General features: G+C 51.0%; 3 protein-coding genes across 5 annotated transcripts in view; 2 read left to right on the forward strand and 1 right to left on the reverse strand.

Moving 5' to 3' along the window:
* The window catches only part of KCTD20 (potassium channel tetramerization domain containing 20), a 30,404-nt gene extending 18,837 nt beyond the window's left edge, over positions 1-11,567 (reverse strand). Inside the window, exon 1 of one of the 2 annotated variants that reach the window (XM_066335990.1) lies at positions 11,409-11,567. The gene's annotated coding sequence lies outside the window, so the exon portion shown is untranslated. Of the gene's footprint in view, positions 1-6,756; positions 6,832-11,408 lie in introns of those variants that run through there. The other variant, XM_066335991.1, reaches the window with a different exon arrangement.
* Positions 11,568-12,247: 680 nt separating this feature from the next.
* On the forward strand, positions 12,248-18,557 carry ETV7 (ETS variant transcription factor 7). 2 transcript variants are annotated; one of them, XM_066335641.1, is made up of 9 exons: positions 12,248-12,604; positions 13,933-14,137; positions 14,351-14,468; positions 14,747-14,911; positions 15,156-15,263; positions 16,124-16,303; positions 16,566-16,708; positions 17,052-17,152; positions 17,597-18,557. In XM_066335641.1, exons 2-9 carry the CDS (start codon positions 14,069-14,071, stop codon positions 17,706-17,708), a joined length of 996 nt encoding a protein of 331 aa, XP_066191738.1. In that variant the 5' UTR covers positions 12,248-12,604; positions 13,933-14,068; the 3' UTR covers positions 17,709-18,557. The 2 variants fall into 2 exon arrangements, with proteins under 2 accessions (XP_066191738.1, XP_066191739.1); XM_066335642.1 differs by lacking the exon at positions 13,933-14,137.
* Positions 18,558-22,298: 3,741 nt separating this feature from the next.
* On the forward strand, positions 22,299-27,180 carry LOC136371432 (protein BNIP5-like). The gene is made up of 6 exons (XM_066335524.1): positions 22,299-22,520; positions 23,584-24,305; positions 24,835-24,960; positions 25,410-25,471; positions 26,214-26,471; positions 26,698-27,180. The coding sequence occupies exons 1-6, from the start codon at positions 22,489-22,491 to the stop codon at positions 26,740-26,742; spliced, it is 1,245 nt and encodes a 414-aa protein (XP_066191621.1). The 5' UTR covers positions 22,299-22,488; the 3' UTR covers positions 26,743-27,180.
* Positions 27,181-27,528: the final 348 nt, after the last annotated feature.

A 27,528-nucleotide genomic window follows, 5' to 3' on the forward strand; every position in this document is an offset into this window, starting at 1 on the left:
CACCTTCCCTCAGTGCTCCAGTGCCATGGCAATACACGTTTATGGCACCTGGAAATGTTCCCCTCGGTCAGCTCAAGTATTAAATCAGTCCATTCTATTTCTTACTGCTTTTCCCTCAGATACAGCTGGATTGCTCAGAGACTGCTCCAAACGCAATTTCACAAAACAACAGAATTAAATATATCACATATCATCAATAATATATAATTTTTAATGCAAAGAGAGTCTAAACAGGCAGGAAACTATTTTCCTTCTGACTCATGCCAGTGATAAAGCACATGTCCTGACAAGTCTGAATGAAAGATGCCTTCAGAGAGCTCTTAATTAAAAACAACGCAAGCACAACAATATAGAAAAAAATTCAACATAGAAAAAGCATCCAAGTCACTAATTTACTAACTTCTGTATGTAAAAACTTGTTTTTACTTTTGGTTTGGGGGCAAGATTTGATTTCTCTAATGCCCAATTCTCACATCTGTCTAGACACAGGTACAATAAAGCACCTGTGGCCTGGAAAAGAGGCTGGGGGAAGGTAAACAGCAAGAACCTCTTATCACCAAGAGGTGTTGTCCCACACCAAGTCAGGCTGGTGGCAACCACCAGGAGAAAGAATAGATTGATATGTTTTTATATGTAATTTACATAACTTGCATATGTATAATTGATACATTCGTTTTTATAAAGCTATTTTTTGTTTTTAGAGCTAATGTTTGTTTTAAAGCTCATGTTTGTTTTTAGCACAGCAACTGTCCACTGTGGATCTCTCAAGATGAGCAGTGGTGTATTAAAAGTGTGTTTTGAATTATGTAAGTTTAAATCAAATAAAAATCAAAAATTCAGCAGAGACAATATCCTTAAACCAAAATTCCTCTCCTCCTTGACGAGCTTTTGGTTTGCTACAAAAAGTTATCTGACATTTCACCCACGGCAAAGAGCACCTACTTCCTCTGACTCTTATTTTAGAAAGGCTGCGAGCAGCTCAAAACTCCACCTTCCTTCTCTGGAAGGGATCCCAACAAGTAACTGCTCACTCATTCCCAGCTCATCGGCTACAACTCTGCCCTACAACTGCCATTCATTTCCAACCAATTACACGGCAGCAGCCCGGCAAACTAACAATAGGTGGCACATTTTTGAAAGTTGGATGCAGTTACAGGAGCTTTCAAAATATTAACAATGAAAAACTCCAAGCAAACTCAAGAAACAAACGCACGGAGGCTGCAATGGCATGCAATTAAATTTGCAAGGAAATATTGCCACGTTGAGAAACAGGTTGAGACTCCAGGTCCAGCAGCAGTTTGTGGAAGGGCAGAACCAGGTTTGGCAAAGTCAGGTGTCCTCAGCCAGCACTGGGGACCTTCCCCCAGCTCTGGGATGGTTCAGGTGACCTCAGCCAGCACTGGGGACCTTCCCCCAGCTCTGGGATGGTTCAGGTGACCTCAGCCAGCACTGGGGACCTTTCCCTGGATCTGAGATGGTTCAGGAGTCCTCAGCCAGCACTGGGGACCTTCCCCCAGCACTGTGAGGGTTCAGGTGACCTCAGCCAGCACTGGGGACCTTTCCCTGGATCTGAGATGGTTCAGGAGTCCTCAGCCAGCACTGGGGACCTTTCCCTGGATCTGAGATGGTTCAGGAGTCCTCAGGCAGCACTGGGGACCTTCCCCCAGCTCTGGAGGGTTCAGGTGTCCTCAGGCAGCACTGGGGACCTTTCCCTGGATCTGAGATGGTTCAGGAGTCCTCAGCCAGCACTGGGGACCTTTCCCTGGATCTGAGATGGTTCAGGTGTCCTCAGGCAGCACTGGGGACCTTCCCCCAGCTCTGGAGGGTTCAGGAGTCCTCAGGCAGCACTGGGGACCTTCCCCCAGCTCTGGAGGGTTCAGGCTGGCTCGGGGTCCCTGCCAGGGGCACTATCTGCCATCCCACGGGGCACTGCCCTATCTCACCACAGCAGGTGCTGGAAGCCTGTTCGGATAAAGGCACAGCTGAATTTTCCTGCTGAAGGGCAGAGATGCTCCTGTGAGCTGAGGCACAAAGAGAACATTATCAGTGTTGTCCTTAGAAAGAACAGAGCTCTCCAAATCAGACACATGGTTTAATTCTCATTAAGATACAGACAATAAGAAAAAGCAAAACAAACATAAGGCTCCTTTCACGGTGCAGCTGCATTAGTAACTGTAAGTAATACTGAGTAATCAGAAACCAAAATAAACACAGGAGTTCTATTTAGCACAATTACAGCTCTTTGGAAAACACCTCCTGATTTATTTTGAGGAAGGCAAGAGCAGGGGCTACAATTTCATCTAGGTGAGGCCAACCATTAGCACTCTGGTAATTCATGTCAGCAGAGAACCTGATACCTTATTTTCAAGACTGAAAAACAGTTCATGATTTCAAACCAGCCAAGGTTGACAAGGGGACATTGGCAAGACACCCCTTGCTTTGTTTACATGCCTGGATAAATATTTTACATGTCACACATAGTTATAACACTTTCTAAGAATATTCCATTACATTCTTCCTTCTATGACTAACAATTCTTCCACAAAAATATTTGGCTGGGGCTGTGCTACAGCAAAACTAGCCAGGAACTGGAGCCATATTTTGACTGAGTAAAAAAAGGGAAAATACCACTAAAAAAAAAAAAAACCAAAACAAAATCGAAAAAGCAGAGAAGATGCCTATTTCAACACACATAATGAGATGTTAGTGGTAAGATGCCCATTTGGGTACTGGGTAAGGTCACTCTTGAAAGAGAAAGTTCTAGAATTGAAGTGCATTCCAGAACAGGCCTCTCTGGCTTGTTTGTACCTTGACAAGCAAGAACCCAGCAATATTCTAGCCAAAACTGTAGCTGGTTTTGTGTTTATCTCAAAGGTAACATGCAAAAGAAATGCCAAGACTTCTAAAAAGTTTCTTATTTCAAGCAAATGGTCTTCAAAGCCTGTCCTTGTGAGGAATATTCACTCTTCTGCTGAATAATCCAAGAGATTCTCATACTAATTAACATCTTCCAGCAGTAGAGCTCATGTGTGATTTTAATAAATCCTTAACAAGAAGATAGGTTTTCCTGCAGAGTCTGCTAATTAAAGGGTCTATAAATATCCCAAAAGAAGTCCCCTCTAACCCAAGGATTTCAACTCAGTCCTGGCTAGAGGTGAGCACACTGTGACATTTTAGAGCTCTTAAGATGGCCTGCATGAAATGAGAAGGCTTTTGTCAGTCTGGCTGAAGACACAAGACATCCATCACCTCTTGCTGCTAAACCTGGAGCACCTCTCCCCTAAGCAGAAGTCCCAGCAGGGGAACATTAATGTTTCCTCCAGCCCCATGTGCCAGACACGGCCTGGGCAGCACCAGGGGCTGGAATGCTCCTTGTCAGGGCTCCAGCTGCTCCACAAGTAAAGGCTTTAAGGCTCATGGCTCTGAGTCTGGTTCACGGGAGGTTTTGTTTTGAGTTATTTTTACTTCAGCTGTGACAGCCTTCTAATTAAAGCTAGCACTAAGTGTCTTCAGCACACAGGGTGAGAGGCTGGAGAACACTCTATTTTCTGCATTAAGAATTGTTTCACCTCTCAGAAATGCAATCATTCCACTCTCCAAGTGGTGAAGTGGCATTTCCTATAGCTATTCATACCACCTTTAAAATGCTCTTGGAATGACTTAACAGCACAAAGTCAAGACACATAAAGGTGCCACAGTTATGGCATACTAACCATTTTTCTGAAAACAACTGATTTTCAAAACCAACTTTAAAAAGGAGAACCCATGATCTTGGCAAAGAACATTTTGTAATAGGGACATTTGACAAACAGGACACCATTTAAATATGGCACAGCACTAATGCAAAAAGCTCTCCACAGCTTTACAGTTTTCAATAAACAAACCCAGTTTCCCCCTTGCTCAGCCAGCACAAGGTAACAGAAATCATTAGGCTGATTTCACTTCGGTATCTTGTGCACAGCATCCCCAGCTGACCTCTAGCCCAGTTTATCACTCCTTGGGCCTGACAACAAACCTGCACATCAACATCAAATCCACTCATCCTGCTCTTTTCCTTCCCCTGGTTCAGCCCTGCCAGGGGACTTCCACCCCCAGAACACAGAGCAGGGACAGAGCTGTCCCAGCACCTCCCCACCACAGCCTCACCCCCAGCCTGAGCTGGGCAGGGACAGACACATCCACCCCATTACTGGATGTGAAACAGGACAGAATGCTGGGAATGAGAAAGCTCCTCTCCCACGTGCCCAAGAAATGCTCATGATCAATATTGTTCTCCATTAGTGCAGCATCCAAATCGATGGATTCGACTGCACTCAGGGGGAGCTTGGAAATGGCTGGGCAGCACAGCTGAGCCCAGAGATCAGCAGCATTTAGAGTAAAAGCTAAAACCGGCCTCTCCCAAGTGACTCAAACATTAGCTAATTTACACATGCTTAGGATGGATCTCAGCAAAGCCTGGATATGGAGCAAAACCTTATGGTTAAAGCTGAACCACTTCTCAAATGCACCTGAATCATCTGATTTGCACATGACTGAATAATCTTATGATTTTTCATATGTGTAACTTGGTGAGTCTGAAAGGAAAAAGGAAAATTAGATCCTATAGAAAAAGGCGAGGTTGTGCTCATATATATGAGAGAAACTCCATGGATTTAAGAAATGAAATTCGAACAGCAAATCAAAATCTGAGATTTTAATAATCTCTATTTCTTTTCTATTCCTTAGTTGGATTCCTTTCCCCAACACAGGCAGTAAAGTCGTTCTTTCCAAAACCCCTGTCAGTTTAAAGGCCTTTGCTATGTACACATCCCTCTCCTGAGGCTGTATCAGCCCCTGCCATCTGACCAAGGGCTTCTCAGCGAGCATTAGGCTACAGGGAATCTGCAAGTGCCTGCTGGAGCATTTCTGTCAATGGATTTGGGAACTCATTCATAACCACCAACTGCCACAGCAGATAACATTCCAGACAGACAGAAGCTTTTCTGTGGGTAGAGATTATGTAACACCACGATTTTTAAGCCACTTGCCCAGAGGAAGAAGAAATGAGCTCACTTTCACAGAGGTTAAAGCTACCTTATTCTGTTTTTCTCCGCTGTTTGTTCCAGTCATGTTGAACTACCAGACGATACTGAGCACATGAACTGAGGGATTTGGAAAATGCACCTTGCTCATCTCCAGTCCATCCAGAAACTCTGCTGCTGCTGCCATCAGTTTCTCTCTTCCTGCCTTTTCCCTGCTCACATCTTTTGTGCACCTCTCACTCCAGTTTATCCAAATTACCAGAATAACCTGAGAACTGCAGTCATTCAGTTATAAAACAGGCGCCACTTGGAAAAAAGGAATGTGAATGGTTATTAAACTGAGCATATTGCTCAAACTGGGGCAGATGCTTAATCCTCACAGTTTACAGGAGATCCAGTGGCATCACGTGGACTCACAGATTCATTGCAGCAAACGTGACCAGCACAGTGAGCCACAGCGTTGGGCTCCAAGGCACTCAGCTATGCTTCCCAGTCCAGGAATTACATTTATTGAAAACTCCTCTTTCATTCAACATGACCTTGTTATTTACATCTTCCTCATCTGTTTTGCAAAGCTGTGTAGCCAAAACTTTGCATACAAACCACGTGGCAGCAGCAATCATTCACTGTTACACACTGCTTCTCACCACTGTACAAGGGTCAGTTCTGTTTTTATGGCTGCCAAACTCTGCCTCCTTCTGAAAACTTCCTGATTCAATGGACTAAACTTGTGACACCCCACAGGGGTCAGGGACATAGCACTGTTTTATGGGAGCTGGTGGGGAAATGCATTCATTCCTCAGTTCTTGGAACACATGCTGTTGTCACTGAAAGCAGGGCTGACTAATACACTCTAATCTAGACTATTTGTCCACAAATTGCAGAGGCAGACCTGACACAGAGCTGTACTCTCATTTCTCTGTCTTCAGTCCATTTCCATCATCTCTTTTTTATTGCTTGTTTTGGCTATTTCTGTATTGAATCTCAGGCAGCTTTTTATTCTCGCAGTAAAAAGCTGAGTAATTCTCAGTCTCTCTGACAGTGGGATACATATGACTGTTACATTTTATAGTTCGCAAGGGTATTTCTGTATTTGTGTGTTCAGGAGCAAAAACCAAAGCAATGGCTGAACATTTTTCCTCCCAGGAGCAATTCATGGATTAACACCATTTTCAATAGCTGCCTGTAACACATTTGAGGTTGAGGGCAACAAGAAACAAAAAAAAAAAAAAAAAAAACCAATCACAAATTGCAAAAGAAATTACTGAACGTTGAGCTTCAGCAATTACAGCCCATGTTCAAATGCTGCTTCCAAGACTAACAGACATTGATTTTCCTTCTCAGTTTCAGGCTTATGGACCAGCTGCCCTTCAAAAGTCCTTAGTCCTCTTTTGTGCTCCAAAAAGTGGATCCAAAGTCCACAGGGGCCAGTCTGAAGTCTCTGCTGAGGCTGGAGGACACATTGTGACTGCAAATTAAAACTGGAGCAAGACACAGGAGGAGAAATGGTTGTGAAAACTCATGAAATAACACAGAGAAGGCAGGCTCCAGGACTTCAGCTCCTTCAGTACCTGTGATTATTGCTCTGTAACACTCCCAAAACACATCCCCTCCCCAGTGGCTGGGTTACAAACCCCAGTTTCTCTGCACTGTCATGGCTCACAACAGGGAGGCTGTTCAGTGAGCAATTCACATGGCAAGGCCATCCAAAAGCCAGAGCCCAAACTGTACCAACCTTGGCAAAGACGCTCCAGCGGCGCTACCCGACTGTCATGATGGGATCCGAGGGGACACTGGGCTCAGGAACCTGGAATCAGAGGGGCTTTCAGCAGCAGCCTGGCCAGGCCTCACCAGACACTGCCTTCACACTTTCCACAAAATATTAATGACACCAAACAGGTAATTTCTGAGCTTTATGTTAGCTCTGGTTATGCTATTTATGAATAAAGTGAAGAAAAAAAAGGCTGATGGCTCCCCATCCTTTCACATTTTGGCCCACAGAAAGGTGTTTGTCATGTTGCTTGGATGTGGGTTAAATCAGCCAGTAATGCACTGATCCTCTGGCTAAATTCACTTTTTATCAAGAAACTCATTTAAAAATCAAGGGATCCTTTAGACAGCCCAAGTGACCTTTATCAGCAAGCACCAATTCAGCATTTTTCTTGTAAAGAAAGAGCTCATTATCCCCACACTCCTGTGGGATCTCCAAGCAGAACACAGCAGTTCCAGAGTCCACCCCAAGCTGAAGCTTTCAGGAGACTCACTTGGTATTTATTAGGCAGGATCTGACTTCCTAGAAGGAGGAAGAGTTCCTGACAGTGGCTTTGACAAGCACAGGCCCCAAAGCCAGAGCACACAGGTGCTATGTCAGCAGTGCTGCAAGGCTCCTTCCCCCAGTTATTTGGCTGCTGAGTTGGCCTTTTCATCGTGCAGTGACTTTCCAAACACACTCTTCAACTCTGTGATGCAATTATTAATCCAGTCCCACTGCCTGGTCAATGTCCCTTGGTGATCACAGCTTTTGGCAAAGGGGGACAAAGGTGCTGTTGACTACAGCACTGCAACCTTACAGCGAATTCATTACACAGGGTCAAATGTTATTTACTTGTCCCTACACCCAAATTTTCTCCTAATGGGTTTTCAGGTGTTTAAGTAGAATTAATAGCAAGATTTTAAGGCAACATTATGCTTTGATTCTCCTGACTGTTACTGCTACACAGTGAACTGAACACTTGGCTGCCTGTCAGGGGCACATGGAATGAGTTCAAGACGAGGTCGAGTGACAAACACATCCTGGCATGGCCCAAACTCGGGGCTGAAAGCATCAGCTAATAAAATGAAATGATGATTCTGACTTCTCATGACCTGTACAGACTGAGCCACCACAGAAAAAATGTTACAATATCCTGAACTCCAAGCAAGTGGTTATGAAACCTCTTGGATTCTGAGAAGGCAGGACTGAGCATGCCAAAACATGAAGGTACTTCAAAGAGACTGAGGTAAGATCAGATTTATGATCAAATCAGCTGAAGTAAGAGAGTTTCTCAAGTCTGATGGTTAAAAATACTTTGGGGATGCAAATATCAATTGCTGGTGTGTAGAGCTCAGGTAAGGCCACCTCTGGAGCACAGGAAAACAAACTGTAACTTTGAGTGATTTTATACTGGACACATCCAACAACCCAAGATGGATCTTAGATGATACATTTCTGTTAGCACAGCCAGTGATGAGGCTTCTGGAATCACTACCTTATCTGCTACTTCAAGAACTGGCTCAAAACCTTTCCAGAAAATAAACGACCCCAAGAAAACCCCATAACCACTTTCTCTGCCTGTAGGTACATGCACTTTTGAGCATCAAACAGCTCAAATGACTTTGCTACTTGCTTCTCACCGCTGTTAAGAAGGAGAGAAATAACCAGTTTGGTTCTTTCATCTACAGCTTCTTCCAGCTGCCCCTGCAGCCTGACTGAGCTCATGAACTCCACTCATCTGTAGAGTAACTACAAAACAGAAAGCTCCCCCAAAACAAAATGATGTAATCAACTCCTACCAGAAAGATCATTCCTCTCAAGCTCACATCAAACAAACACTCAACCCCTTTGATTCTGGCAGCAGAATCAAAAGATATCAAAAAAGCATTTCATGTGCTGCAAATTAGTCTGTCTTGAAACAAACACCAATAAATCAGCACACCTCTTTTTCCAGGACAGCAGAACTTACTTTAACCTGTCCTTATGTGCTTTTAGATAAGCTGAAGTTAGTCTAGACACAGTCATCTGCACAGGCTTCACTTGGTTTACATCAACTGCTGCACTCAGCCATAAGATCAGAACATGGATGTTATTATGGGAAATAAAGACAATTGTTCTACAACCTGCTTTGCAGAAGAGCATTTGTTAGTGATGTAAATACAGAGTTATGCTATAAATGGTGTATTTATTTTAGCAAAAGGTGACTGCTTCCCTAAACAGAGTAATAACAAAGGCACATGGAAATCAGTCTGGAGAATAATAAGCAAGCAGCTTTGCCTACACACTACCCCACAGTTCCTGACCCCAATAATTCACTGTTTTGACGCTCAGATCACTGGAAACACTTCTGAGAACTGAGCACTGAGGTATTTATAACCCTCAAAGCCTTGAGCAGTGCAGCCTCTCAGCCCCTGCACAGGGTAAACAAGGACCCACCAGAACAGGGAAAGTTCAGCCTTCCCACTGATTCCCAGACACAACTTCCTTCCAATGAACTGTGTGTGACTGCTGCTAATGCCAGCAGGAAGGACAGGGACTGAGGTGAGGATAAGGCTCTCACAGGGACCACAGGTGAACTTTCTGGCTTAAAGCCATAATCTACAGCTACAACACTACTTGGGTTACAGCAACCCTGGCAAAATAATTCAAAACACTCTCCCTACAGAGGTCCTCAACCTCTCAGGTTTACAGAATCCCAGAATGGTTTGGGTGGGGAGAGACCTTAAAGCTCATCCTGTCCCACCCCCTGCTAGGGGCAGAGACACCTTCCACTGTCCCAGGTTGTTCCAAGCCCCATCCAGCCTGGCCTTGGACACTCCCAGGGATCCAGGGGCAGCCACAGCTGCTCTGGGCACCCTGTGCCAGGGAAGAAATTTTTCCCAATATCCTACCTAGATCTACTGTAAGGGTGAAGCCATTCTCCCTTGTCCTGTCACTCCAGGCCCTTGTAAACAGTTTCTCTCCATCTTTCTGCAGGTTCCCTTCAGCTCCTGACATAATGGCCACCCCAAACCTTCTCTTTTCCAGCCTGAACCATCCCAAACCTCAGCCTCTGCTCACAGCAGAGCTGCTCCATCCCTCTGATCATCTTGGTGGTCTCCTTCAGCAGCTTCATGTCCTTCCTGTGCCATACCCCAGGGCTGGAGGCAGGTCTGCAGGTGGAATCTCACCTGAGTAGGGCAAAGGGGAGAATCCCCCCTCTGCTGCCCACACTGGGGGATCAGCCCAGGGCTCTGGGGGTTCTGGGTTCAATGCATGTGACCAGGACATGGCCAAGCAACCCATGGCCAAGCCCTTCTCCCAGAGCTGTTCTCCAGCTCTTCACCCCTGTGGATTGATACTGGAGGTTCACCTGACCCTGATGCAGCACCTGGACCTTGGTCTTATTAAACCTCATACCCAAGACTGTTTGCATCATTATCACCCCTTCCCTGAAGAGCCTCAGGGGACTGAGATGGCAGTACAGAGACAGGCAGGATCACAGAAGACACAAAAATGTGCCTATGAGCTGAGATGAGCTCAGGTCTCACCCACTCACCCATTTGGGGGAAAACCCCTTAGAAAGTCCTGCTCCTTTCAAAGCAGTGGGGCCAGAAAGGAGGCAGGAAAAGGAAAGCTAACTCAAGCCTAAAAACATGTTTAAGGATAACATTGCACCAGCCTACAGCCCCAGAACAGGTGTAGGAGGGTGCTGTGTGACCAGCCAGCACCCCAAGGGGAGGCTGGTTCCATTCTGGGCACAGCAGCAGCCTCCCCACAGGACACTGGGCACAGTCCTGCCCCACACACAGCCCAGGAAAAGGTGAATGTGGCTGGGAAACGAGGATTCTTGCTAACCTAGGGATAACAATCCCAGCCCCCTGCTAAACACAGGGTCGGAGACACTCCAAAGACTCCCTGTGCAAGTAAACGCTAGAAAGATGGCAGAAGCCCCATCCCCACAGATACCCCCGGCCAGTGCACACAAAATGCTATCCCCAAACATCCCCAGAGCAGCCCCCAGGCCCCTCCAAAGCACATTCACAACAGCAGAGCTCCCTGTGACCCCCAGACATCCCCTCAGCCCCACAGCCCACTCAGGCACATCCTCTGTGACCCCCAGACATCCCCTCAGCCCCACAGCCCACTCAGGCACATCCTCTGTGACCCCCAGACATCCCCTCAGCCCCACAGCCCACTCAGGCACATCCTCTGTGACCCCCAGACACCTCCTCAGCCCCACATCCCCTGTGAGGGCCAGACACCCCTCCCCAACCCCCTCATCCATGTCCTCTGACACCCTTCCAAGTCCCCTGTGATCCACAGATACCCCGAGCCCTCTCCAAAGCCCATTCACAACACCGGAGCCCCCCACGACCCGCAGCGAGCCCCTCAGCCCCGTTCCCCACAGTTCCTGTGACCCCCAGGCCCCTCTCGGCCCCACACCCTCCTCTATGCCCGCTGGGCCGGGAAACACCCCCCCAACCCCCTTTTCCGGACACACAGCGCACTGCGGGCGCCCCCAGGCCCGTAACCGCCCTCAAAGCACAGAGAGGACGGAGAAGATCCCCAGAAGCTCAGAGGAGAGTGGGAAGCGTCCCCCAAAGCCCCGCAGGGTCCCGGGCCTCCCCCCCGCCGCCCCAGGCCTCACTCACCGCGTCCCCGCCGCGGCCGCTCCCTCAGGCGAGAGGTGGGCGGGGCCCCGCCGCTTAGCCCCGCCTACCGCCCACACCGCCACGTGATTGGACTAGATCCGTGATTGACTCCCCAATTGGCCAATGGGAATGGAGAGAACGTGAGGGGGTGGGGCGCCAGGAGGCGGTGCCGGCGGGAGCGGAGCCCTCCCAGTCCAGCCCAGTCTCCTCCCAGTCCAGCCCCGTATGTCCCAGTCCAGCCCCGTCTCCTCCCAGTTCAGCCCCGTATGTCCCAGTCCATGCCAGTGCCCCCCAGTGGCTCCCAGACCCCTTTTGTTCCTAAAAGTGCCCTAGTACCCCTCTTGTCCCTCCCAGTCCCATCCAATCCTGTCCTAGCGCTTCCCAGTCTACCCTAGTGCCTTAACAGTCCGCTCCCAGTGCCCTTTTTGTCCGTAAAAGTGCCTCACAGTCTTCCCCAGTCCTGTCCAATTCCTCTCAAATCCCATCAAATCCCCTCCAAGTCTATACCAGTCACCCCCAGCTCATCCCAGTCTATCCCAATGCCCTCCAGTTCTATTCCACTCCCAGTCCATCCCAGTCTACCCCATTACTCCCCCAGTCGCTCCAGTGCCCTCCCAGTGCCCTTTTTCTTGGTAAAAGTATACTTTTTATCCCTCTCAGTCCCTTCAAAGCCCACCCAATCCCCTCCCAGTCCCCCACAAGGAGTGTGTCTACCATCAGTGTGTGCTCGGGGGCAGGTGGACACGCTCCAGGTGCGCTCCCTCCTCCCGCGGCTCCGGGGCCGGTGCGCCGCTTTCCCCCGCCCCGCCCGGCCCCTCCCGCGGCAGCGCTGCCCCGGCCGAGAAAAAGGATGACCGGCGGTGCTGGAGCGGCTCCCGGCGTGTCCCGGGATCCCTCCGTGCCCCGGCCGCCTGTCCGCCCGCGGGGGCCGGGCAGAAGGAGGTTTCCCGGTGCCGAACCGGGAGCGGGCCGAGCCGCGGGGTCACGGCCCCGGCAGCGGCGGGGGGAGCACGGCCCGGCCCCCGGCGCTGCCCCCGGCGCTCTCCGGCCTCCCGGGGCTCCGGCTCCTTTCGATTTCGGTTTTAGCGAGGATCGCGCCGCAGCGGCCGCGGGGACGGCACCGGAGCGCTCTGGACGCCGCGGGCTCCGGCGGGCACCGGGCGGGGAGCGGCCGCCCACGGCCACCGGCCATGCAGGTAGGAGCCGCCCGGGCCCGGCCCTGGCCCTCCCCGCTCCCCGTCCCCCCTCGGGACTTCTCCTGCTCAGTTAGGAGTTCGTGTCCTGCGGGGTGACCCCCAAGCCCACCTCCGAACGGCCCCGCACAGCCCGGAGCGGCCGGGGGCTCTGTTCGCCCCGTTTGGTTCTGAGCAAAAAGCTGCTCTCACACATCTGGGGGTTCCTTTTCATCCCCCTTTCTCTCATGTTCCCACTCGAAAAACCCCAAGGATAGCATTTCCTCTTGAAGCAAAGAAAAGCCATCTCAGAAAAGTCTGAAAGCAGCTAAGCAGGGATAAAAGCAAGAATGTAAAATTAGTATAACGTAATAAAAATTCAGAATGTATCTCAAGGCCTAGAAATCTTTGGAAGCAAGAAAAATACCAGATTTGTTCTGGTTCTACTGTAAATCTCGTTTGTAAGAGAGTCACGCCGATGGGAGAAAATTAAATAACTTTTAGACAGTTCTAGACAAAATACACTGCTGATTTCTTTCACTTTTATTTTCCCCATAGCTTATTGCTTAGAGCGAATCTGAAAGACAGTTTGCATTGCTGCAAAGCCTGCTCAGAGTTTATTCTGGAGTCTCACTGTTCTCCTTGTGCAGTGTCATGCCTGCTTTGCTAAATCCAACCCAGTGACCACCAAATTGTCCTTCTGCTGAAGAGCCCCATCACCAGCCTGCTGCCTTCCTCCTGCTGAAATTCCCAGGGAAGCATTTTTCCCTGGAGTGATGCACTGTATTGCTCCTGTCTCCTGTTCTCCTGATTTTGAGAGTTTCAGCTTTGCATTTACATGTGTCCAACTCCCATCTCCTCCCCCCTCACTTTCAGAGGGCTCAACTCCTCTGCCCACACACACAGTCGAGGGGTGGCTGCTCTAAATCACCTGCAAAACCCCACCTGAGGCTGAAGTGCTCAGCGTTGGTAACTGCTTCAGAAAATACCATTTGACAGCAAAATTGTTAATTTTCCAGTGAGTGAAGCTGAGAAATTGCTGGGATTCACATTAATAGGTTTTTAAGGGGAAACATTATCTGCTTGGCTGCCAGTAATATTTCAAGATGTAGATGTAGCTGGAAGCAAGACCTGAGCTCCCTTCTGGCTCACATGCTCTGAGGGGGAAAGGGAATACTTGAGGGGCCAGAATTCCATGGACAGTGAGCAAGAGGAGCTTGCATCTCCCTAAACCATGGGATGACCTTTTCCAATTACGCTCAACTGATCACTGGGGACTGAGTGAGAGATCTCTCTCCATATGCTGTTTTCAAGATAAAATCAAAGCACTGCTGCCAGCTTTATTTTCACAGCTCTACAGAACTGAAGTGCTCTCCTAAAACCTTGAGCATCCACTGAGCATCAGAGGATCCTGCAGGAAGAGGGAGCCAGCACAGGCACTGCAGGCTCTGTCTTAGCTCCATCTTCTACTTCCCTGCAGCCGTGGGGATGGATAACCCCCACCCAGAGCCTGAAGGAGGGCAGGTTCCTGTGCTAAAGAGCTGGAGAAAGAGAGGGGTCTCTGCCTACTAGTGCTGACTTGAGCAACCAGGGACTCATCCTGGGGCTGGGATGAGGAAAAGTGTGAGGAAGAGCTGCAGACAGCACAGCACAGCATATCGCTATGAGAAACCAGTTAGGAAATGCTGGAGCAGGTGGAGGCATCACCAAAGCAAAGGCAGGACCAGAGGTGGGAATTTGCCCCACTGATGTATCTGATCTCTTCCCCAGGGCAAAGTGGCCATCAGCTCTTCCAGCCCCGTGGTGGCAGTGTCCTTACCACCCCCATCCCAGGCCAGAGCCTCACCCATCAGCACTGGGGAGATCTTCAGGCTTCCAGGGAGGCTGAGTGAGTAGAGGTTGAGCAAGTCAATTCTGCTCAAAAAGGAATTTCCATGGGGTGGGAGAAGGTGGGTACAGCCATAGTGTCCCACCCAGGGGCCATTCCCTGCTGGCAAAAGGGAGACAAGGCTTTGTCAGGGTTCATTTTCTCCCTTTCTGGTGCTTTTGACCTGTGAGTGCTTAATACACAGGGAAAGTTTGGTGATGGAGAAAAAGCCCCACCCTGTCACTCAGCAGTTTTGAGGACAGAGACAGAGCTGTTTCAGAGGCTGCTGCTGGTTTCAGGAATCCAGCCCTCCCTGTGGAGCAAGGATGATGTGACCCACTGGCTGCAATGGGCTGAGAAGGAATATTCCCTGCGGCCCACAGACAAGAGCAAGTTTGAAATGAACGGCAAAGCCTTGTGCATCCTCACCAAGGATGACTTCAGACACCGAGCTCCCAGCTCAGGTCAGACCCAGGGCAAGGGGTTTGTGAGCATCATCCCAGCACACGGTGTGCTCTGCTCAGAGGGCTCGATGGGACCAGGGTTTGTGCTGGAGATGAGGACAGCTCCTCCTTTCTCTGGTCCATCTCGACTGCAAAGGCTGTGGGATGGGGAATAACCCCATCCTGTGTAGTTCAGAATCTCAGCAACATTACCTGAGAGGGATTATTATCCAGAGTTGTCTGAGCAGAGTTTCCTTCCCTGTAGGGGATGTGCTTTATGAAATACTCCAGTTCATTAAGACTCAAAGAAGAGCTCTGGTGCGTAGCCCCTTGCTGAACTCACCCTTCAGGGAAGCCAGGAGCACAAAGGAAGGTATGTTGGGAGAAAAATACCCTGGGAGAAGGGCAGTATCCAGCAGGCAGAACCTGCCTGCAGCCCCAGTGGGTTGCACACACCTGGGCCTTGGAGCTCAGGCTGCTGAAACCATCCCACACCAGCTGAGAGGCCCAGCAAAGTGCAGGTCATCTGGGAAGTTTGAAGCGATGCAGCAGGTCAGAACCAATGCTAGGCAGCACCAGGGGGTCTGTGGCAAACTGGCAGGGCTATGACTACCCTGAGAAGTCTGCCTGCAGGTTGAGATTTGGATCAGGGAGGGTCAACAGCCAGGCAGAGGCACAGCCCTGCTGGAGACTAGTCCTGCAACATAGCTGGGAAAGGGCTGAGCTTACACAGAGCTTCTGGGTCAGTGGGTGGGGTGGGGAGAGGGCCTAAGTGAGGCTGGTGTGGGCCAGTGAGGCTTCTTTGTGCCCTTCGGGGGCCCAGGTAGGAGTCAGGGTGGGGTTGGATTGTGTCAGAGGCTGGATGTGTGTGGAGGAGGATCTGGGAGCACTTTCCTGGGCTCTTCTGCTGGTTCATGTGCAAGGTAATGAACATATTAAGTCCCCACAATAATTTACTAGGGGGTGCCTGTGCTCTGGGGCATTTTCCTGTTCCAGTTTTTCTTCTGCATCTGACCCTTACCTCACCTGGCATCTCCTCTAACCCTCCGGGACTTTCTGCTGCTCCAGCCTTAGGAAAATCCCAGGCTTTCCTCAGCACCCTCCTCCTCTGCCTGAGCTGGTCCCAGGCTGATAACCACCCCAGGCTGTCCCTCCCCTCCTGTTTCAGGGCTTTGCAAGGCCTGGGAGCTGCCGTAATGAGCCACAGGGTGCTTATTAGGGGTTTTTTTGCAGGTGCAGACTGCAGTGCTGAGGTTGTTTCCTCGTGGCTGAGCCGTGCAGAGCAGCCCCTGTTCCACAGGCACACGCAGCCACTGAACCTCTCCCACCACAGCTCAGAGAGTAGCTGCAGGCCAGGTGCCATCTGCTCTTTTCCTACCACCCTGTCGGCCCCAGTGGATGGGAAAATTGCAGGTAATTATGAATTTATAGCCTTGTTCCTTGGGGAAATGAGCTGGTGCTTTGTCCTGTCTGCCCATCTGTCTCCCTTCTCCTCGTTCCATGCTTTTCCACCTCAATTTCCCCCACCTGAAAAACCCATAATTGCTCTGAGATCTCACGGTAAAAGCGCCGCGTGTGAGCTCTGGGTTCTGCTCACATTTATTGTCACCGCTAAACGTGCGGTCCTGCTGCTGGGCACAGTGGGGGCTCTGTGCACACCATTCCCCGTGCTCAGACTGCAGGCTGCTGTGGGAATACGTGTACCAGCTGCTGTCTGACCGCCGCTACGAGCCCTACATCAGGTGGGAGGACAGGGAGGCCAAAGTCTTCCGCGTCGTCAACCCCAACGGGCTCGCCCAGCTCTGGGGCAACCACAAGGTAACTGCAACTGAGAGTGAGTCTGGCATCCCTGGGAATTAATTTGGCATCCCTGGGCTTCTGCTTGTCCCTTTCATGACCTGTTCCCTAGAGCTGATGGCCCAGGGGCTGGGGAGGGGGACATGGGGGGTGCAGGGTTAGTGAGTGATCCCAGCCTGGTGGTTAAAGAGAAACTTTCTCATCCCTTGGAAAGCAAAGCATGAAGCCAGCCTGGGTCAGGGACCCACACTACAGACCCCCAATGCCCCAAACCACCTCAAATGTGGCCCTGCTGCACACAGACCCAAACCAAGTGTTGTTGCTCACTTTTGGTCAACACCCCACGGTTCTGTTCTTCTTCCAGAACCGGATGAACATGACCTATGAGAAGATGTCACGAGCGCTCAGACACTACTACAAACTCAACATCATCAAAAAGGAGCCAGGGCAGAAGCTGTTGTTCAGGTGAGGGCAGAGCAGAGAAATGAGGAGTCCAGGACAGCGTGGATGGGGCATGGAAAGGTGATGAGCTCCAGATGTTGGCAGCTGCTTCATCCAGCAGCATCCTCTCCTGCAGATACCCCAGTGGGTTTGTGTCCAGGCTCTGTCCTGTGCCAGCTAGGACCTCACTGCTTCCTGGGATCCTCAGCAAAGCCCAGGGATGGAAAATCCCCTCTGAGCTCCAGAGCTCGGCTGATCACAGAATTATGGAAGGGTTTGGGTTGGAAGGGACCTTAAAGCTCATCCCATTCCACCTCCTGCCATGGGCAGGGACACCTTCCACTGTCCCAGGCTGCTCCAAGCCCCATCCAACCTGGCCTTGTTGAGGGCAAAGGCTCCAGCATTTACAGTCTGGTTTGGGGCTGGGTTTGGATGTGCCCTTAAAGTCATCACAAAAACATATTTCAGGTTTTTGAAGACTCCTGGGGAGGTTGTCCATGAGAAATCCAGTAAACTGGAGCAGCTGGAGAATGAGGACCATGAAGATTTGAAGGAAGACTCACTGGAGGTTTCACCATAGTAAATCTTTGGAGGCTTCACTTCAGTGCATCACAGAGAGACTTGTGCTTTGCTGGGCAGTGCTAGTGTCTCTTGCCTCTCCTGGACAAAAGGCCACAGAGTTGGCCTGGATTTCAAACCCTGCTGAGAGCCAAAGCTGGGACATGTCTGGGGCTTCATTAGCAAAACACACCCAGAAGCTGTCCCCCAGCTCCTAAAGTGCAGGTGGACGTGTGGGCTGCTCTTCTGCTGGTTCCTTTCCTGGCCTTCAGGAGAGAATGTGATATTTTTGCTCTGAAATTTTGACGCTTGTCTTTAAGGTCTAAACTTGTGGAAAAGATCCCTCTGTTCTTCATGCTGAGCAGAGCAGAGCACAAGCTGCAGGCTGAGCATCTGCTGCTCTGCTCTGGCAGCGAGTGCTGTCCCCAGCTGTGAGTGTCCTGCTCTGAACCTGAGCCTTTCCCCAGCTTGAACATGCACTGGCATTGCAAATATGGTGCATGCTGCAATCTCACTGTCTCCTGTGAGGTTGCTCCTGGTGTTAAGGTCAGGAGTGTGCTGAAATAGCTGCCTGGATCAGGCCTGGCTGAAGCTCCAGGCTCTAAGGTTGCCCGTAGCTGGTACTCACTTTAACTCCTTTCCCTCCAGGTAATGGCTTCTGTAATTATTTTGGGATTAAATAATGTGAAAAGAAACAAAGCCAGTAACAAATATGAGCCTACCCGTGGTCAGATATGTGGTTATTTGCTTTGAGTTTGAAGCGGGAATACCTGAAGTTAACAGAGTTTCTCTGTGTGTGTGAAAACAGAAAATACCCACTACTATTTTCACTTTGCTTTCCACAGAGGAAATAAAATGCTGAGGCTGAAAACGTCACTTCTTGCAGTTTGAAAGTCTGGAATGGGGAAATCCAAGCTTTCCTCATTTAAAACCAGCTCCTGTGGGCAACCAGATCTCGTCCCCAACGTCTTTTGGCAGCTCCTAAGCCAGAGGTCACCAGTCTGAGCTGCTCAGCAGCTGACGGGTGAGCACAGCACAAACACATGGTTGCACCATGAGGTTTCCACCAAAACTGGTTACTGCCAACCTGAAATTGCAGTCCCTTTAGCTGTAACTGGTCTTGGTCCTGTAAAACTACTTCACAGCTGCAGCCTGGAGATGCCAGTGGGCTTTAGTCAGTAAAGGACAGTGGTGGGATGGGTGGTGGCCATCCATGGCAAAGCTGCAGCAGTGCAACATCTCTGGAAAACTGGCTGAGGAGATTCACTTCCAGAAAAAAAAAAAATCACCAGCTGATTGGCAGAACAGAGGTGCTTGAAAATTTGCGAGGTGGAGGAGAAGGAAAGGAGGAGCTCTAGTGGGGCAAATGAGGGTGAGGTCACAGCCTGGGGGAGATCCTGGCGAGGCAGAGGCCACAGTCCCTGCTAAGAGGGGCTAAAGGTTACCCAGCACCCAGCAGCCTGGGAATGCTCCACAGCAGGAAGGTGCAGTGAATCACCCGAACCTCATCCTTGCCTCCACAAAGGATGCTTTTTGTCCCAGGGAAGAGTCAAACCAAATCTTTCTCTGGGTGAAATCCTTCAGCTTTGGTGGGACAGCAGATCTCCTTCCTTGGGGACTGCAACATCTGGGGCCTGTTCCACTCCTGGGATAGGCACCTGTGAGTGCATTTTTCCTGATCTCCTCTTTCCACTCCACTTTCTTGCAACAGAAACAGCCCTGACGGCTCCTGAGGATCCCACTGCCTCTTCCACCTGTGTGTTTGTTCTGTTGGAGCAGGTGACATTTGGTGGCCCTGGTTCTTGTGCTGTGCTCGCAGGGAGTGTGCGATGTGACCTCTCTTCACCTGTGTTTACTGTGATGACTAAAGATCACTCTGGGCTTGGCTGGGGATTTCCTTTCCTGGCTGGGGAGCTGCCAAAAGCCCTCAACCCCCCTTGTGCCTCCCTGAGCAGCTCCAGAGGGGTCTTGGGGGGTGACAATCCAAGGGCACTTTTGTAAGGATAGATTGGAATGAGGAGCTTTGTCCTAGGAAGCTTTAATGTACCTCCTGAAGAAATACTTGTCTTTCCCTGTGACAGGGGCAGGAGGGCTGTAAACCTGCAGCTTTCCTGGAACAGGAACCCATCCCTGTCAGTAAACAATGGAATAACATGGATTGTGCCAGGGAGTTTGGTGTGGGGAGGGGCAGCACACGGCTGCCGGGGACTTTTGGAGTTCAGGGGCTGTGAAACACAGACAGGTGCCTCCTGTGGGCTTCCCCAGAGGTTTCCAGGTGCTTCATTCCCTGGAGAACATCAGCCACCCTTCAGCAGCCCCACATCTGCTGCTGTTTGAGGCAGGGCGTTTTACACAGCTCATCTGCTGGGGGAAGCAGCTCAAACCACACCCAGGGCTGGAGGAAAAGAGGATTGGCTTTGGGGCTGGTGCCCACCACCCTCTTGGATCAGAGGAACTGCAGAACTGGGCTGAGAGGTTTCCACTGTGGTCATGTGTGGGTTGGGGCAGGGAGCTGCCCCCTACAACCCTGCCATGGTCAGGTTCTCCCCTCAGCATCCCCACAACAGTTCAGATGTTCCCCTCCACACCCCTGCCATGGGTCAGGTTCTTCCCTCCACGCCACCATCGTGGATCAGACCTGCAGCTGCTGTGGTTTTGTGCCCAGGTGGCTGCTTGATGGCTCAAAGGGACCTTTGTGGTGAATATAAACCCCAGTGGCCTCCTACACCAGGTCAGGTTGGCTTTGGCTGGCCAAGCCTAGAAGACCTCCAAGGTGGGTGATTCCCAACCCCTCTAGACACGCATCTGAGATAGTCTCAGCTTCCTGCTGAGTTTTCCTGATGCTCAGTCTCATCGTGTGCCTTTCCAAGGAATCCGGGTGCTTTGAACCCTGCCTGTTGTTGCCCTCTGCACCTCGCAGCTCCACGTGGGGAATGTCACTCCCTTGGGTTTTTTTTTTTTCCATCTTCTGAGGCAATTTCTGGCACGGAAGCTGGTTATCCCCTGCTGTGTTCCCATGGCTTTAGTTCTGCTTTTTCCCCCAACATCACCGGCCTGAAGATGCTAACCCCAGCACTGGGTGCTCCTCCCCCATAACTGCATTTCCTGCTGGCTTCCTCATTTTCTCCCAGCACCAATAAGAAAATTGGACGAAAAATTTGGGTCCAGATCTCTTTCCCCACTCTGGTAGTGGGATTTTGGTTTATCTCAGCCTCCTGCATCTTTTTCTTGTGCCTCTCTCTCGTTAGGTTTGAACACGTCCCAAATCCCAGAACTTGGATAAAGGTCCTGATCCTGAACCACATTTCAGGTGAAGATTTTTCCCGGAGTTTGGCTCTCCCATCTTCTGCCTGTGTCTGGAAGAGGCCACACATCAATGCTGATTCCAGCTGAATCATGAGCAGGTGTCTGGACTCAGCCTTGGGTAATCTCCAGTGGAAACATCTCCAAACTGGAAATGGCCAAACTGATTCCCATGGCCAGAGTGGATGTGGCTTTTTGTTTTATGGAACAAAATAGATTCTGAAACTCCTCCTCACCCCCTGGAATCCACTTGCTTGTGGAAGGATACGGACAAGAGCTGGGAAGCAGCCTGGAAGCTCCTCACCCATTGATTAGTCGATGGGACTGCTGAAAAACTGAGCCAAGTAATTCCTAATCAATAAACTCTGACTCAGCCGTGTGGGCTCAGGAAAAATGGAAAGCTGTGGTCTGGATCTCTCCCAGTCACAGGAGATTACGGCATGGAGGATTTATAGAAAGAGCAATTAAACACGTTCTGACTGCAAGCTGAACTCTGTATCAGGAAAACAAAATTTTTCTTTTATCCAGGAGACACCTTGGCGGAGCATCATTCCAGCTGAAAGCAGCGCTGCTCCGGTGGAAACCTTCCCGAGGGGTTTTCCAAAAAGGGTTTTCCAAAGCCCGTGTGCCTGCAGCTGCCGCCCGGCCCGGCCCCATCCCTGAGAGCTGCAGTGCGGAATTTAGCCATCAGATGGCAAAGCAGCGATGGGGAACAGTGGGAAGCACCTGCCCGAGGATGCCACAACCACGGGAGGGGGCACCAGGGTGGCCAAACGGAGCTTTTGGTGTCGGATTTGCACTTTGTAGGTGTTGGGTGGGGCAGATCTGCCTGGTGGGAGATTTCCCATCCCTGGGTGAGGAGCCACGGGAGTGGGAAGGATTTGGGGCAAGAGCTCATTCCTGTTTTAGGGTGGAAGCACGGGCTGTCTGAAGGACCTCGGGGTGGCTTCCAGGGATGTTCCAGCCCAGCCGTGCCCAGGGTCGTGCAAGAACCGTGTCCCACAGTGTCTGTGGTCCCACAGGAGCCGCCTGGGAGCTCCAGGGATGTGAGCAGGGCACTCTGCATCCTGCACTGAAACCTCACTCATCCGAGAGAGAAAGTTGTGACTTCCCCTCATAGAAACAACCCATAAGAGCTCATTTTGGGCATCACACCCAGTAAAAAACAATAAACCAAACCACACCGAAAGGCAAACAGCTGCCTGAGATAGCTGGTCTCAAAGGGCAGTGCTTACAGCAGGTGACGGGTGATTTTATGTTGTTTTGCTGCTACTTGTCATAAGGAAGTTGTTTTCTCCTCCAGTGAAACTCACGCCCGTTGGTCTCCACCACGAGGGCGGTGATATTGGGGATCCCAGGCGGAAGCTTTGGCTGCTCTCCTACCTGAATGGCTGCTAAAAATAGGACTTAACTCAGCCACCAGCTCGAGTATAAAAAGGCACCTCCCAGGAGAGCCTGAGATCCCTCAGCACCCGTGGCCCAGGAGCTGGTCTTGAACTATGTCCAAAGGAGCAGAAATACTGATGGAAAGGTAAAAATCAAACCAGCAAATAACCAGAGTTGTGGTCAATGTAGGAACCAACCAAAGTGGGATGGGGGTCGTGGCTTTGCCATGATTAAATTTAGTGGAATGATTTTTTTATTGAGTGTTTGGTGGGCTTTGGTGTTGGCTTGGGTGAAGGGAACTTGCCTTTCTGATCCCAACAGGAGGCCGAGGTGGGGTGGGTGGGGGTGCTGTGTGTGGTGATGATGACTTTTGGGACTGAGCAGGGGCTGATTCCCAGCTCCAGGGTGCTTTGTACAGCCGAGTGTGCCAGATTTCCCTGCTGGTTCCTGTGTGCTGTTCAGGGCTGGAGAAGTCTGGTTTGGGTTTGGTTCTTTGAAGGGTGAAATTGGTTTTGGAGGTAAAACCAGCGCAAGACACCATCATGGCTCTCTGGTTTTCCAATAGCAGCGCCTTTGGTTGAATTTTGCTTGTAAATGTAGAGGAAAAGGGTGGTGGGAAAGGAGGGGATTGGTGCCCTGAGCTCCATTCCCAGCCCTGTGCTGGTGGCAGCTCTCAGAAGGGCTGTGTCATCACAAGGTGTCCAAGGCCATTTCCAAGAGCACACGTCCCTTGGCCTCTCCAGGGGCTGGAAGGATTTTTAGCAGCCAATACTTTAAGGGGAAATATTCTAAATTCTGGGTCCTGTGGTTCACTGGCTGCTCCTGGGATGCTGCTTTTCGTTGCCATGTGGGAACACCTTGCCATGGGATAATGGGATGGTGTCTGGGGGATGTCCTTGCTGGATAAACCCCCCTGGGTGACGACCAGGCTCCTCCTCTAAACCCAGCCTGTCTCCCCCCTCTCCACAGTTTCGGTTCCTTTATCAAAGAGTCTGTGGCTGTAAAACCCCATGTGGGCTGTCTGCATCAGGAGCACACAGATAACCACCATAAAACTGTCTGCTCATTAACCAGGGGCATAAACAACCCTGGGCACCCACAGCACCCCTGGGTGCCAGTGTGGGGGAGGTTTCCATCCAGCCCAACCCGACTGTGCAGTGGCCTGGGGAAGGCAAAAACCAGACTGAAAATGTTGCTTTTCTCCACAGCACCACACAAGCTCCGGCTGAGGAGATGCCTCAGTGGGATGTGGGGAGGGAGCCACTGGGCAAGATCCTCTCTCTGGACAGACGAGAGGCCAAGAAAGTGCTGGAGATTTATGTCAAGCGCTCCCTGAGCTGCCATGAAAACTCACTGGTGGCCAAAAAAACCCTTCAGGACAAGGACAGAGGGCGAGGGAGGAAAACGGATGGGCTACAGAGGTCCGAGAGTGATTTCTCCATGTACTCAGGTGCCAAACCCAGCCCCAGGAAGGAGCAGGAGGACAGACTCAAAGCACCAGACCTGGAGGAGGTTTTGGGTGACGACAGCCAAACTCCCCACGAGGTGCCTAAAGAGGGGCTGAAGGTCAAGAGGAAAAGCACAAAAAACTCTTCCCAGAGCAAATCGCAACACTCGGGTTCAAAACCAACCTGGCTGAAAGGTTTCTTAAATCTCTTCAAGAAGAGCCCCGAGGACCAGAAGGAAAAAGCAAAGGACAAAGATGTCAAAGCTCCTCAGGACTCCAAACCAGAAGGAGCTAAAAAACACAGAGTAGACTCAAGCACGTCCCCAGCGCTGGGCAGAGCCCTGAAGAAGAAACCCAGCCTCAAGAAGGTTTTCTCGCTGAAGAAGCACGGCGAGGAGGAGCGCGGAGAGCCGGGCTCTGGCCCGAGGGGCAAACGGCCCAGCTGCCTGCCGCTGCGGCACGTCCTGGCCCCGGCAGCACCAGGTGAGAGCCCAGCCACCACCCACCTGGGGCTGCCCTGGGGGAATCCATCGGGCCCATGGTTTCTGACCCTCTCCCGGGGTTTTCTAGGGACAGGGTTTGGAGATTCCAATGCCAAGCTGCTGCCGCAGGAAGGGTCGCTCTGCCTGTGCTTTGAGCACAGCTCACCCCAAATCAGCTGTCGGCAGTTGTCACCCAAACACGAGCTTTCCTCCTCGGGCAACCAAGGGTCACGGTGGTTTAATTAAAACCTGTGTTTGAGACCTGAGATTAGATCCTAAGCCACTCTAGGGCCAGCGTTAAGCTGCCTGGGCTTTGCCCTTGGGACAGCCGTGCCCAGCTTGGCCCTTCCATGCCAAAACCCTGCTGGGCCATTTCCCAGCACCTCCGGCCGGTTTGGGGCAGGTGGTGGCTGCTCTGCCGCCTCCTTCACCCCCGGGATGCGCAGACCCGGGCCAGGAGGCTTTGCCCCGTGTGGGTCAATGCTGCCCAAACCAATCCTCACCGTGGCTGTGTGTTTGTGTCCCGGCAGAGGCGGAGCAGCCCGATGGATGCTACACGCTGGTGGCCCAGGAGGACGGGCAGGACAGCGAGAGCCACGGCGGCAGAGCAGGAGAACGTGGGGAGTCCCCGCAGCCCCCCAGCACCGAAGGGGTCGGTGAGTGTTGGCCTCGGAAACAAACGAGAGTTGTCCCCTCCATGGGATCCAGCCCCGCTCCAGTCCTGAGCCCGGGGCTTTCCTGACCCCCAGAGGGGGAGGAAGACTTTGTGAGAGATTTTCAGGGTTTGACTGGGGGAGAGGGAGAGTCACAGAATCCCAGAATGGTTTTGGGGTTGGAAAAGACTTTAAAGAACACCTCATTCCAGCCCCCCTGCCATGGGCAGAGACACCTTCCACCACGCCACACAAAAGACAAAATTCAGAAGCAGAGAGTATTTTTGCTGGCTGAGGGTAACAAGGCACTTGGCAATATGCTGAAATGGGTTTTGGAAGGATGGAGGTGGATAAACATTGCTCAAGGAATTTTCCCTGGGGACTGAACAGAGCATCTGGCTGTGTGAGGCTTGGGGAAAGGGCTGCAGATAACCTGGTGTCTCTCTCTCCAGATGAAGCCATCAGGAGAATCGTTGCCCTGCTCCGGAGTGCAGGAGATGAGCTGGACAGGCAGGTGAGAGAGCTGTGGACAGCTGGATGGGGCTGAGGGAATCTGGGCCAGGCTCTGCCCTGCTGTAAAATAAATACTGCCACACCATCGATTTCCCTGGGGCAGGAAAAAAAATCCAGGAAATGGCAACTTTTAATTCCTTTCCTGGGTGTAACCGTGCCTGGCTGTCTGGCCTCCGCCAGCTGCAGTCTGGTGTGCAGTGAAGGTGTCAGCATGAGAGTGGCACACGGAGCTGTTCCCTCACTCACCTGTGGAGTCCTGGGAACCCCTTGGGCCATTCCCCAGGGTCCTCCCCTGGAAAGAAACACCACAGAGTTTCCCTGTCTGGACTGAAAGAAAGGACCTTTCTCTGCACACTGCGGTTGGCCCTGGGCTCTGGGTGTCCTGGTTTCTCCTTTCCCCATTTCCCCACTGGCTGTGGTACTCCGGGTCCTGTTTTCCCTACAGGTCACTGACCTTTGCCCTGACCCTTGTATTGCCCTCAGACCGTTGGTTCCTGACCCCTATTAAGGCCTATCTTCATTAGGCACACGGCCTGGTCTTCATTCCTGATTTCCCTTCAGTGCCTGAAATAAACCTCTTTGGAACTGATGTCATACAAAGGCCCTTCTTGCCCCTCTCTGCTGACCTTAGCCGTGTTGTGTGTGACACGTGAGCTCAATTGCTTTGCCTGAATTCTCCCCAAGCAGCTTTTCCAAAGGAGACAAAAAAAGCCCATTGCTACACTCCCTTGTGTCCCACCCAGGTGAGGGAGGACGCTCGGCTGCAGCTGTTCTTCAGGGACATGTCCTACAGCTCCTTCAAGAACCTGGCTGATGCCTATGTCCAGAGGGAGCTGACAGCCAGCAGGCCCAACGTGAACCCCCAGGAGATGCAGTTTGCCTACACGGTCCATCTGACGGCCACGGTGGCGGGGATCTGCAGCCAGGCAGTGAACAGGATCATGGGCTTCGGCAGCCGCTACCTGGACGATTCCCTTGCGCCCTACGGCAAAATTCTCCAGGTGAGGAGGAGGAGGAGCAGCCCGGGGCTGAGCTCCCAGCAGCAAGTCAGAGCAAGTGCCTCAGGAGGCTGTGGCTGGCCATCTGGGGAGGAGCTCCAGGACAGGCTGGGGCAACCTGGGGTGGTGGAAGGTGTCCCTGCCCAAGAAAGGGGGATGGAACTGCATGAGCTTTAAAGGTTCCTTCTAATCCAAAGTATTCTAAGAATGTATCCTTCTGTCTCAGCAGAAGAGAGAAAAGCTCAGGACAGATCACTGTGACAGCCCGGACTGACAGCGGCTGCTGCGAGGGGCCTGTGGTGCCTGGGAACTCAAGGATGGACATTTAATGGTGGGAGGACAATCCCTGGTGGTGACCTGGACGTGGGGTGAACTTCAGAGCTGTGGATTTCAAATCTTTGAAGGAAAACCCCCATGACACCGCCAGCAGTGTGAAATGCTTGAACCCCACCTGGCTGGGGGCGAAGAGTCTGTAAATCAAACAGAGCCCAAATTTCACCACGTATTTGTATTTTAGGTCCTGCCAAGTGCTTGTGTTGAACCTCAGGGGTTGTTGCTGTTTGTACATGTGTATTTATTCACCTCTTTTTCTCAAAATATTTGTGAACGTAATTTTTGTAGTAATAATAATTTTGTAGTTTGCTACCAGCCAAGAATCCAGTTTGGAAAAAAAAATATTCTAAAACTCAAATAAATTGGTGCCTAAATGCCAGCCAGGCTTGTCTGCTGGGAGTCGTGTTATAGACAAAATAATGTTTGTTTTGCTCCAGCTGCTGTGGGCTGCTCCTTTCCAGCCAGATTCCAAGTGGCACAATGGACTCTGAGAGCAGATACACAGTGTTGTCCTGCCATTTTTACAATTTACAGGCCTTCCCTTTCCAGCAGAAGGAGATTTACTACCCAGAGCAGCCTGATCTGACACCAAGAACTGGGTAAAGCTCATTCCCAAGTGGTGCAGGAGCTGTAACATCCTGGAGGACTGAGGGGATTTACAGCTGCCGGGGTCTCACCTGTGAGCTCTAAGGAGATGAGAAATGCCAAAGCGATTTAAACCCTAATC

Source organism: Sylvia atricapilla, chromosome 25 (genome assembly GCF_009819655.1).
Source record: "Sylvia atricapilla isolate bSylAtr1 chromosome 25, bSylAtr1.pri, whole genome shotgun sequence".
NCBI classification, from domain to species: domain Eukaryota; kingdom Metazoa; phylum Chordata; class Aves; order Passeriformes; family Sylviidae; genus Sylvia; species Sylvia atricapilla.

Excerpts from the sequence above, each read along its gene's own strand:
- ETV7 (XM_066335641.1), top strand. The coding sequence starts at position 14,069 with ATGGATAACCCCCACCCAGAGCCTGAAGGAGGGCAGGTTCCTGTGCTA. Across the intron at positions 14,912-15,155 it reads ACACCGAGCTCCCAGCTCAG|GGGATGTGCTTTATGAAATA; the intron begins GTCAGACCCAGG and ends CCTTCCCTGTAG. Across the intron at positions 16,709-17,051 it reads AGCTCTGGGGCAACCACAAG|AACCGGATGAACATGACCTA; the intron begins GTAACTGCAACT and ends TTCTTCTTCCAG.
- LOC136371432 (XM_066335524.1), top strand. The coding sequence starts at position 22,489 with ATGTCCAAAGGAGCAGAAATACTGATGGAAAG. Across the intron at positions 22,521-23,583 it reads GCAGAAATACTGATGGAAAG|CACCACACAAGCTCCGGCTG; the intron begins GTAAAAATCAAA and ends TTTTCTCCACAG. Across the intron at positions 25,472-26,213 it reads GAGATGAGCTGGACAGGCAG|GTGAGGGAGGACGCTCGGCT; the intron begins GTGAGAGAGCTG and ends TGTCCCACCCAG.